The 12,358-nt window shown below is 44.0% G+C and overlaps 1 protein-coding gene across 3 annotated transcripts; it reads right to left on the bottom strand.

Moving 5' to 3' along the window:
* Window positions 1-3,774: 3,774 nt before the first annotated feature.
* Window positions 3,775-11,405, bottom strand: LOC125520441 (lipid droplet phospholipase 1-like). Of its 3 annotated transcripts, XR_007288674.1 has the most exons (12): window positions 10,954-11,405; window positions 10,813-10,866; window positions 9,964-10,031; window positions 8,317-8,387; window positions 7,942-8,157; window positions 6,430-6,593; window positions 6,236-6,291; window positions 6,079-6,131; window positions 5,832-5,949; window positions 4,736-4,793; window positions 4,263-4,360; window positions 3,775-4,177 (listed from the first exon to the last, which is right to left on the bottom strand). XR_007288674.1 is itself a non-coding variant. In XM_048685367.1 (11 exons), exons 1-11 carry the CDS (start codon window positions 11,100-11,102, stop codon window positions 4,109-4,111), a joined length of 1,116 nt encoding a protein of 371 aa, XP_048541324.1. In that variant the 5' UTR covers window positions 11,103-11,396; the 3' UTR covers window positions 3,775-4,108. The 3 variants fall into 3 exon arrangements, 2 of the variants coding, with proteins under 2 accessions (XP_048541324.1, XP_048541325.1); XM_048685367.1 differs by lacking the exon at window positions 4,736-4,793 and having other exon boundaries at window positions 10,954-11,396; XM_048685368.1 differs by lacking the exons at window positions 4,736-4,793; window positions 10,813-10,866 and having other exon boundaries at window positions 10,954-11,390.
* Between the last annotated feature and the right edge of the window lie 953 nt (window positions 11,406-12,358).

The raw sequence follows: 12,358 nt of genomic DNA, 5'->3' as shown, positions 1-12,358 counted from the left end.
ATTCCAAATTAAAAATTTGGGATGTTACAAATGGCTTCACTTTTGGTGAGCCACCTTGGAGGTCCGCAAAGCTGCAATCAACGATGGAGCCACGTCGAGCTCGGATGAGGAAATGATCTGTCATTATTTTTTTGATGACTGATGTAATGATGTCGGAGGCACGTGATGGACGTTGGTGTCAAGCTTAAAGATGTCATGCTATCTTTTCAATTTTGTTATGTTGATTTTTACGTGACTTGTACTTTAATTTTTATGATATGAATGAGATATGTACTGCCGTGAAAAAAAGCATGAAGAAAAATTTTCCATATATATATGTGGGTGGCCGCATCGCCATCAGCCAGAAGTATAGTACAACTACCATGCTGAGGCCAAGAACGGAACTGCAGGCGACCGACGACGACTTTACCGGATCAAATTTATACGTGGACCATTCGCAGTCCTCCCCGGCCGAGAACCGCATTAATGTGTCTAGTGCCAAGAGGCCAGCTTGCCGGGGCCAAGCTAGACCATACGACGAGTCCGTATTTGTATTGATATTCGTATTCGTATCCGCGTGTACGTCCGGTGAGCAAATGCATGATGTCAGGTTAGCATATAGCATGAAATGGAAGCCAGCGAGTTGACAAGTGCCGCCGCACCGGCAACGAGCCGATCGTCAAACGGTGAAGAAACGGAGGCAGATGTTTATCCCTCCCGCTTGACTTGACCATACACCCCACCACACCACCGGCCGTGCCGCGCGCACGTACGTACACACGCGACACCCAGGCAGGCAGAGGCAGGCCGGCGATGTCAACACGTACGCGACGTCCGTGGAGCGGCGGCGTGTCTCGAGAGTCCTGCGCACCAACCGCCTGGGCCCCACTTCCAGCCCCATCGTCTCGGCGCCATGTTGAACAAGATGGGTTCGGTAGTAATATCATTTCCGATGCGCACGGCTCGACTTGGTTCATCGTGTTCCATACCGGGATGTAAAGTCAGAAAAGAAAGAAAAGAGCATGGTCTTGTAGGCGCGCGGCGTACCGACTGCCTGCCCCTGCCCTGCCTCGTCTTTTTTATCCGCAACAACCAGATGTTTCCGTCCAAGAAAGCAGGGGAAGATGTGCTTGCCGTGCCGACTGCCGACGCCCGACGTGAACCAACCAAAAAGGTAGCCAAGCCAAGCGAGCCGTGTGTGTAAGCAAGCAGCTTTCCTTTCTGCCGCTGGTTGCCCCCTGTTCCTCCAAAGCTGCTGCGTTCCTCCGCACTGCACGGACTTCGGCGTCACACACACACACGGCGATGCACCGCTGCCTGCGCCACATTTCGGCGGCCACGTAAGTGTGTAAATACGTCGTTTTCACCGTTTTGGTAGGTCAGTCACAAGACTACAAGCGCACAACATCCTCTAGCTGAACAATTTAAATTTCTTACTATTCGGTGTAGAGTCGTGCTATACACACGACCGGAATCGCACGATTCCAACACGATGCTTAAATCTAGCCGAACATGCATATGTTTGAAAAGGGCATCGGCCGCTCGATTTACCCATCGTGTAAAGGTCGGGCACAACTATCCTTCGTGAAGTAGTTTCGTTCGGTGTATGGGCATCTCTAACCCTAAAATCAGCCAGCCATTCAACCCTAAAACTTTGGTTTTAAAGTTCACAAACTCAAAATAAAAACATATCAAATCGTAGGTGATTGAAAATGTTCAAATACAAGAGTAGTTCTAATTTAAAAATTACAACCCAACAATATTTTAAAATTAACGTGGTTCAAACTTGAATTAAACTAGGACATATGTTCTAGTTCTCCCCTTTAACCGTCTAAAGATTCTCAATCAAAACTTCCTTGAGCTGTTCATGAGTTGCTCGGTAATGAATTTGTTGATGCATTTGAACAAACTCATCAAACATAGCCGGAATTTGATAGGATCACCCATGCTCTTAAATTCAAGAGTTGTGACAACATCTTCATCCTCATCCTCTATGATTATATTGTGCATGATCACATATTTCATCACCTCCCACAAGGTTTTCGGATCCCATTGTTTAGCAAGTCCACGAACAACTGCAAAACGGGTCTCGAGCACTCCAAATGCCCTCTTCGCACCTTTTCTAGTTTCTTCTTGTCTTTGGGCAAAGTGAGACCTTTTCTGACCAACTGACTCAGATATGGTCATGAAAAATGTAGCCCACGAAGGATAGATAACGTCAACTAGATAGGGTCCCATCTTGTATTCATGCCCATTGACAGTATAGTTGTAAGGAGGAGCTTGCTTTCAGACAGCCTAGCATATAGTGGAGATCGCTGCAGCACTAATGTCATTGTAAGACACGGACATGCCGAAAAAAGTGTGTCAAACTAAGAGGTCCTATGATGCAACTGCTTTAAGAATGATGATGGACTTCATGGTCCTGATATTCCCCTTGTAGAGCTTTTGGACCGTTGTTCCGTCTCTAGTGCATGAAATCAAGAGATCTGAGCAAACCTGGCCACTCTCTTGCTTCGCACTGCCAAGAGCCTCTCGGTCTGCAACATTTGGTTCTCTCAAGTACTGAGGTCCAAACACCTCGACCACGACAATAACAAATATGACTATGGCGTCTCTGCATGCGATCTGGAACATCCGGTGGTATTCGTCCCACGAATCCACGGCCGTCCTATATGCAAGCATCCACAATGTAGCCGTGCACATTTGGTAACCAGAGAATTCAATCATTCCTACGGCATCCTTCTTCAAGATGAAGCAGTCATTGTAGGACCGTGCGCCATTGTAAAGGTTATCGAAGACATTTTTGCGCATCTGAAAGCGTCGGCAAAAAATAGCCCGCAAATAGGCATCAGGGGCAGTGCCCTGTTCCAATTGAGCACTCGATGATGCTTGATAGATCTCATGAAATCGAGAACATGCTCCGCATCCGCAAGAACCGTCTGCATCATCGTCGTTTCATCCGCATGGCCCTCCTCATCGAACGAGTCGTTGGACAACTCAACGTAGTGCTCGTATATGTACTCCATGTCTGGTCCATTACTTCAAAGAAGCGGCAAAAAAATTTACAAAGGCATTTCATCAAATACTTGCCGAGCGTGGCTACCACCGTAGGCATGGATGGTACCTGCACGACGGACGAACGAGAGGTCTGGACCGGCTGTGGGGGACAAGTTGCGGCCAGCCTTGTAGCGTCGGCTGGCTGTGGATCTCGCCTGGGCGGCAACGCTTGTGGCGCTGCAAAGCGACGTCCGGCGCGACGCGCTCGTGGTGCTGCCAGCGTCCTACGCAACGTGCTCCGCTTGCGGTGCTGGTGCTGCAGTGAAGTGTGCCGAGGCTGCAATGGAACGTTGCGCAAGTCATTGAAGCTCCGCCGGAGCTGTAATAAAGCGCCAGCCGCAATTGCAATGGAGCACCGGACATTTCTGCCATGGGAGCTGCTGCGCTGAAGGTTTCTTGCCGCGCTCAGCGTTGCCATTTGAGCAGCACCTGGAATGCTGACATTTCTGCCATGGGAGCTGCTGCGCTGAAGGTTTCTTGCCGCGCTCAGCGTTGCCATTTGAGCAGCACCTGGAATGCTGCGAGGTCGCCAACGTGCACAGATGCTGGATGATGCGCGTGGTGGATGGTAGAACATAGGAGGAAGACGACGACTCCTTTTGTTGTGATCGTACGGCTGGCTAGGCAGCTTAATTTTGTAACAAATCAACCGGTCAATTTGTAGCAGCCGCCATTAGTTTTGGTACCACCGCGAGCAAGGATGTACATGTACTACAGGGCGAAAAATAGCGTCACATGTGAGATTGGTGACAGGGCACATAATAGCGATACATGTACAACAAGGATGATGTTGTTTTCTCCGTTCCGACGGGATCTTTCTTTGTAACGGACGGCACGGAGTAATTCGTGGCACTTACTCTTATATACAGCCATTACAACGCACTGTTACACACTGTTAAGCAATAAATTAACAATCTAGAACTAACTTGATACTACCGGGCCTCCCCTGTGGCTGTGGGCTGACTGCGGTTTTCGTCTCGAGTCTGGAACTAATGTGTGTAAGTAGAGGTAGGACAGCCTCCTCGGTCTGCAGCTTCAGACTGCATTGCTAGTGGCATTGCCAAGGAAATTCTCAGAGCTGGAAGTGGTCTATAATGTGCTGTATGACGTCCGCTCCTTCGTTCATAAACGCATACTTGACCTGCGACGACAGAGCAAAAATAAGGGATGACTCGGTCATGATTTTTTTTCCATAATGCAAGGGTCAGTGAAGGCCGGCACGGCACCTGGATAATGCTGTGCGCTGCGAAACTCCGCATGCTCGTGTGGAAGCTAACATCTACCTTTTCCCATGAAACGCGTCTCAGCCCTGTCACCATTTTTTCTACATGATGATAGCATAACGGGAAATGAAAAAAAGATGGTGTCAGTTTAAGGAAAGTATTTTCACAATCTTTCAGGACAAAATATTGGTGCGGATTCAAAAATAGACTTCAAAAATAGATCAAATATTGAACTCATACAGAACAATATGGGCAATGACTAATGATGCTACTTTGTCTATTTTCCAACAATGCTACTGCTTACCATACAGAAGAAGTCAATAACTACTGTTTGCGGTAGCATTGCGAGGAACATAAGACAAAACGATCTATCTAGTGCCCCACCAAGATTGCAGTCATCAAGTTGAATGTTGACTGTTGAATACCAACAATGAACTGTGAACAAATAACTTGCTTGCCAATTAGTTGTGACTAACCTTCCAAGTCTTAACTTCCACATTATAGAGTCAACAAACCAGGTTTACGGACACATACCTAAGAAAAGGACACGGCATTGGGTCGGCTCAAATATTATAGGAACTTGAATATCACTATCCAGGCTACTTTGAAGATGTTATATGGCAATATCTCACAGGAAAAGATCAAAACTACTAAAGGCGTACGGCATCACATGAATTGGTCAACCAAGAACTGGCAGTGCAGGTATCCACAAAGGAACCGATTTGAAACTACACTGTCCAGGAGAGGTGCTAACAAATGCAAATCAATCATATGATGGCTGTGTGGCCCTCGCAAGTCTATAAACAATCCTCAACAGAAATACAATTTCAGTGGACTTTGTTATGTTAACTGTTCCACACACAGAACAAATAGACTACCATCTCCTAGTTGTCAAATTATGTTAGGTGTTGCTCAAGTCTGAAACTTCAAAGGCTAACTGCCCCTGAAATATTCATGAACCTAACTCTGCTGTCAAAAGTGTGAGATTTTCATGTGGAACTATGCAGATTCTTGCAAATTAATTTGTCTACGTATTCAGCATAATATGTAGAATATCCTAATCATATGATAGGAGGATTGAAGCAGCATAACTCGGTAACATTGCACAGGTAATGGTCCATTCAAAAATAACAAGTGCCCAGTCGTAAGACCAAAATGGCACACAAAATTGTTCTTGGTAAAAATAACATCTTTTTTATGATTAAACAAGTGTACTTGATTTAGGAAATGTTGGATTCATTATCAACTACTCCCTCCGTTCCTAAATATTTGTCTTTTTAGAGATTTCAAATGGACTACCACATACGGATGTATGTAGTAGACATATTTTAGAGTGTAGATTCACTCATTTTACTCCGTATGTAGTCACTTGTTGAAATCTCTAGAAATACAAATATTTAGGAACGGAGGGAGTATGTAACATTACAAATATTATCTACATAAGGAAGATTAAGCATGCTAGAACAACGACTCAGTATGAAGCATCAATGGGAGATAGCACCGACTTAAGACTGGTGAAAGATTCAAAAAAGGAAGAGAAACAGACTTTTTGCATGTAACAATCAAACTAACCTTCCAGTAAGTCAAAATCGCAATCTGCTGCCAAATCTTGACACTTCTCATCGCTGATTTCTTCAGAGTATTCCTCATGTACAATGTGAGGATACTTCTCACATACAGATTCCTCCCACTGCAAATCATGATGAAACAGAAGGAATATTTTTACATAAGAATTGTGATATGAGAAAATCATGCTGTCCTTCTCAGATAATGGTCCAGAAAAGAAGGCATGAACAATCAAAATCAATAAAAAAAATACCTTAGGCAGCTCGGTGTTTCTTCTAATAGATGATGTTCTCCAGCCAACAATGTCTGAATGTCATGAATTTAAAGAATTGACAAGTAAAAGCTAAAAAGCCTAGATGAAAAAGAACAATGTGAGTACTACATAAAAAGATATCAAATAATTAGGATACGATCGCAATCAGCATTAGCATATGCCACTCGTCGTTTAAATGCTCGCAAAGCAGATCTAAAAAAGTTTAGTTACCCAGAATTAGTATAGTTATCACATACCATACAAGCCAGAATTAACAAAACATTACTTGCAAGAGAAATAGACATAATCGGAAGCGATCCAAAAGAAACCGAAGGGCAACATAAACCTTACATAAAGTAAAGATCGCCATAATCTTCAACCATACGCTGCAACAGTGGTGGTTCTCCCTCAGCACTATCAGTAAGAAAAAGATGTCTCCCAGTTCTCCTAAATATCCAATGGATGACACGAGAAGCAACCTTCTCAATCGTAATGAATCCAAAGAGGAGTGGAACCTAATAACAGTGAAGAACGCCACATCAAACAAAGAATATATATGGTTCCTCTACCAATAAGCTCATGGAAGAAAGGAATGCATATAATCTGGAGGAGAAAAGCAAACAAGCAATGTATGTTTAGAGTCTGATAATATCACTAGATTCATAAGTCAGCACGAATCAACTGTACAAAATGGTTTGTTTATCCAATAAACCGTTCCAAGATCATAGATATATAAGTCAGCAAAATGATTCAGTGATACAAGCAAGTAAAAAGTGTGATTTCCATCTGTCAAGTGTCAACTATTGCCTGAGTGCGGGTTTCATCCATGAGGCTGTTTCAAAATGAAGCTCTGCAGGATTTTATTGTAGATCTCCTGAAGGCAAGAGCCAAGAGGCATGACAACAGTTTGTAACTTTCTTGTAATAGAAACACATCTCTTTCTTCCTCCACAATTCTAGAAGATATTGGCAGTCCCTGTGGGACCCTTCTATGTGTATCACAGCCAATGAAAACAAAACTGTGCAGGTTCACAATATTGGCAGTCATTGTTGGGCCCTTCTATGTATATCAAACGCTTTTAAGCCAATGAAAACAAAACTGTGTAGGATAACAATTTATTGCGAGAAGTACTCAAGGTAGTCTTGAGAGGAGTATTTTTAGATCTTAGAGGGGCAAGTGCTCAGAGGCATTGCAACAGTTTTGTAAGTTTCTTATAAGAAAAGGTTTAAATTCCTTCTCTCTTTTTTTTCCTCCAAAACCTTGGAAGACTGGGTATCCCTTGTGGAGCCATTTAATGTGCATCAAATGCATTGAAGCAAATGAAAACAAACAGTAAACATCTACTCCCTCCGTCCCATAATATAGGACGTTTTTTGACACTAGTGTAGTGTCAAAAAACGTCTTACATTATGGGACGGAGGGAGTAGTACTCAAGCATCTCTTATAAGTATCCAAAACTTTAATACTCCCTCTGTTTCGGTTTGAGTATAACTTTGGCCATGGATTTAACTAACAAAATATGAGTAAATTACCACAAAAAGTATACCATTGGAAACTTCTTTTGAATGTGAATTCAATGATATACTTCTTGTGGCACATATCTCATATTTTGTTGGTTAAATGAAATCGGTGGTCAAAATTAGACTCAAAAAACGAGAGGGGCTAGCAAACTGGAACGGATGGAGTATACGACTGTACGAGGCATGCAAAAACAAATGAGACTTGACATAAGAATACTGGAACATAAATGAGCAAATGGCTATGTATTAGTTCCAAAACAGGTATCATCCGCACTGTTTCAAATAAACAAATTTGAACACATGAAAGTCAAGGTGGAGAAGGGGGAAACAGTCAACAAAGTACCTGCTTGTTTCCTCGAGAACCAAGGTGAGGCGTTGCTACGGTTATAAAGTTCACCGCTTCCAACCCGCATATGGTTCCTTCAGCTTTGCTGTCAAATGTGCTATTTGGATGTCTATAAAGTTTTGCAATTGCATATCTTGCTACTAAGCCTCCAACGGAGTGTGCAAGAAAAGAAATTTTGGTGAGCTCTGGCTTTTGACTAATTACATCAAGAACCTGAGTAAGAAGAGAACAATAGCACGTTTCAATAGAAAAATCAGTATGGTGTTTTGAATCGCAGAAACCTTTCAATAGAAAAAATCAGTATGGTGAATCAGCTAGCCTGTATAAATTTAGCCCCTCAAGTACAAATCATCTGTTGCATATGGCAATTACCTCATCTGCTAAGCGTTCTCCCATAACATCGACACCGTCTAGAGTCAATGTGTTCATGTTTTTCTCACTGCCTGCAAAGTTGAACAAACAAGTCTAAATAACAAAATCTCGATGAGTAAACTTATAGACTACCCATGTTTCCCTCGAAGTTACAAATTCAGAAAGGGTTCCAAGTTTGCATTTCAATCATGGTACATCAGGTACAACGTTATAGTTGAAACATGCCAAAATATCACTACCCAATGATGACCCTTGCAAATGGATCTGGCAGAGCAAATGCATCGTGAAAATCAAGGTCTTTGCATGGTTAATGCTTAATGATCGTCTCAACACAAGAGATATGCTCCTTAGAAGACATTGGAGATCTGAGGAAGATGATAACCTAAGTCCAATGTGTGCTGCACAGCTACATGAACATAGAGATCACCTCTTTTTTAAGTGCAATTTCAGTACCAGGGTCTGGAATTATTTGCAAATACAGTGGCATGCTGGTTTGTCCATCAGGGAATGTATTTTGGTTGCAAAAAGAGGGTTTCATAAACCCTTCTTCTTTGAGGTTGTATTTTTGGCTGCATGGAGTATCTGGACTACAAGGAATGATAAAATATTTAGGCACATCAGGCCAACCTTTGGGGCATGGAAGGCAAAATTCATTCATGATATCACATTGCATTCTCATAGAATGAAACCATCTGTAAAGCCCTTGCTGCTGCACTGGATAAGAGCATTACTCTAGAACCATAGATGTGTCTCATGGTGATTATGGTGCTGGTTGTAATTAGACTGATCACTGATGTATATAGGTAATTTCCTAACTACTCCCTCCGTTCCTAAATATTTGTCTTTTTAGAGATTTCAAATGGACTATCACATACGGATGTATATAGACATATTTAGAGTGTAGATTCACTCATTTTGCTCCGTATGTAGTCACTTGTTGAAATCTCTAGAAAGACAAATATTTAGGAACAGAGGGAGTAGTTAGTTAGCTTAGTTCTTTTAGCTCTGTACATATTTTCTTTTATAAGACTGTGCTGGAGGTTTTAATAAAAGACTGTGGGGCTTTTGCCTCACAGTATTCAGTCGAAAAAAAACATGCCAAAATATTAGTTCTATCTAGACCATTGGTGTTAGTTCTCCTATAAAAAAATATCATGTTTAATAGCGATATATTTAGTTTGAAATATACATTAATGCAGCCTTGTCAAGAACATCCCTGTGATTGACTACTAATTAATATCCAGATACACACATGTGCACGCGCCACACAGCTTACCAACTGACATTATGTTAAACCATTTCTGGGTGAGTATCCTAATATCCTTATCTATAGTTCAGAATGGAGCAACTCTGACAGATCTATGACTAAACATCGACAGTGACATGTCAAGAAAAAATAGAGATATACTCGTCGATATAAAAGAGGCGGTTTCACTTGAGTTTCAGGTATGTGAAAGAAATAATGAACAAACTGCCCAATGGTTTCTTATTTACTTTTTGTCAAACAGACATACATTTTCATTAATAATTATCAAATTAATTTATAGAACAAAACAATGGCATGGATGATTAATAAAAAAAATAAAGCATGAAAATTAGGCAAATTAGCAAATGTAGTTGGTTAAAGCACAAAATCCAGTAACTTACAATGCACAATTACATCATCAGGAAGCTGCTTTACAAATTCGTTGGCTGCGTATTGCCAGTCATTGGTACTGCTCAAAGGAAAAGATAAACAAACTGATCAATAAGAGAAGATTTGAGCAGAAGGGGTTATCAGTTAAGAAATGAAAACACAAACTTGGCAAGCACTTGTAAAGAAGCACATCTAGGTGCCATTTTTGAGAAATGAAAAGATCAACGATCAGCTGTAATTAAGAACTGGACCTCGTCTCAACAGAGCATGCAAACAATCTTATTTATAACCTAGTACTCCCTCTGTAAAGAAATATAAGATGATTTAGACAGTAAACGATCTTATATTTCTTTACATAGGGAGTAGCTTTTGCTTGGCTGTTCCAAGGGTTAAAGAACAATTCCAATAAACGATAACGGTAACTTCAAGAGGTGTGGGCCTAACATAACGAACAAACAGCGGTTGATTGACTGAGCTGAATGGGCGGATACTGATCTTTTCTATTGGCAGATCATCGAGCATAGGGCTTCTTCATTCAGTAACAAACCATGTTGTCCATAAAATCCTCCAGGAATAAAGATAATTTGGGGCCATCCTATTCCAAACAGATCATCAGGTGCTTGAAACAAACTCTACCGAACATGCCGTATCATACTCTCTGATTTGACCGAAAAGCACTGAACAATACAACTCAAAGGGCATCACCACACGCTTGACCATCCAGTTTGACAAATCGCAGTAACTAGTAGTAGTTCTTGTTTTGCAGTAACTAGCGGTTGAGCCGCAACTGACTCCGCCGAATCCCATGTTTACCCACTCTAGCATGCCCGATGGCACAAGCAATGCCCCGCATTACTTACGGATTCCATTCTGCCACTGGTCCATTCTGCTGCCGGGCGAAACAGATTTGTAGCCTGGCTACGAGTGCGAGATGTTGGATCAAATTCGTGAGCCGACACTAGGCGCAAAACACACGCGGGCGGGGGGGACGGCGCACGCACCTGCCGAGGATGCCGTGGACCATGACGAGGAGGTGTTCCGGGGCGTGGGAGGAGACGGCGTCGCTCCAGACGTCGACGCCGCCGGACGGGGACTCCTCCGCCCTCAGTCCTCCCTCCTCTTCGACTGAGCCTGAGGCGCCCGCCATCATGGCGGTCTCCTCGGCTGGGTGCGCAGGGAGGCGGCGGCCGATGGGCCGGCGGGACGGAAAGGTGTGGGGGTTGCGACGGAAGCGTCGTGTCCGCGTACCGCGTGGAGGGGAAGTGGGGCCCAGCAAGCGAACGAGGAAGAGAGGGGGGGATGCGTGGAGGTTGTGGATCCCCGTGCCCGTGAGCTCTGCCCATTTTACCGACGTGCCTGTCAGGTCTCGCGCTCGCTACCATCCTCCGATCCACCATGGATGTCGGCACATGATCCCGGAGGGCATCGGGCATGTCGACTACGTAGACTGCGGTGGGTAGGGTCACGTCAGGGCATCCCTCAAAATCACCGGCAGGTCTTGCTGTCCGGCTGCAGTTTGTCATCCAACACCATTACACATGGGTGCATGGGTCAGTCCGGTCGTTTGTTTTCCGCAAACCGAAAGTGTTAGAAAGAAGAGAGAGGAAATTGGCAAAATCGTTGTATTATTGCTTGAGCATCGTGGGTATATATATAAGAGTACTACATGGTCAACTTGAAATACAAGACAAACCGAAACATATTCTAGTCTATCTCATCCATTTTGATGACAAGTATTTCCGGACGAAGGGAGTATTTTCTAACTAAACATAATACCCAACATCCCCCCGCAGTTACAACGGTAGCGACGCGGACGGTGAGACTGGAGAAGAATCCGAAGGCAAGCCGCCCCCCGCCCCCCAGTCGTAACTATCGATGCATCGCGAAAGTCGTAGTTGGAGTGGAACCCGATGAGGTTGTCCAAGCAAGGCGGTAGCCCTTTATGTCGTTTGTCAATGTAGCCGAGAGCGTGGGTGGTGTAGCCATGGTCGAAGGTAGCCCTGCGAAGAATGCCGTGGTCGATGTCGAGTCGGGGTGGCCGGTGTTGAGGAAATTGTCGTGAAGCCGCGGGTGCAAGGAGGCGCCGAGTTAGTTATGGGCGCAGTGGTGTCGAGGTAGTGGTGCGCCGAAGGAGGGTGGTGTTGACGAGGCGTCGGCCTGGTTTGCCAAACCCGGAGACACGCCGTGGACGAAGGCACGCGTCGGTGTTGCCAGCACCGGGCATGCGAAAGACAGACGAAGACGAAGTTGACGAAGCACCGACCAGGCTTTCCAGGCCTGGGGACACATCATGGATGAAGGCACGCATCAGTGTTGCCGGCACCGGGCATGCATAGATGAGGACGTACACGGGCTATACGCCATGTCGAAGAAGTTAGAGAGGCCAGCAGAGAAGGACTCGGCGAC

This window comes from Triticum urartu, chromosome 7, assembly GCF_003073215.2.
Source record: "Triticum urartu cultivar G1812 chromosome 7, Tu2.1, whole genome shotgun sequence".
Taxonomy (NCBI): domain Eukaryota; kingdom Viridiplantae; phylum Streptophyta; class Magnoliopsida; order Poales; family Poaceae; genus Triticum; species Triticum urartu.
The sequence above is the reverse complement of the archived record's forward strand: the minus strand, read 5'-3'. Positions and strand labels throughout refer to the sequence as shown.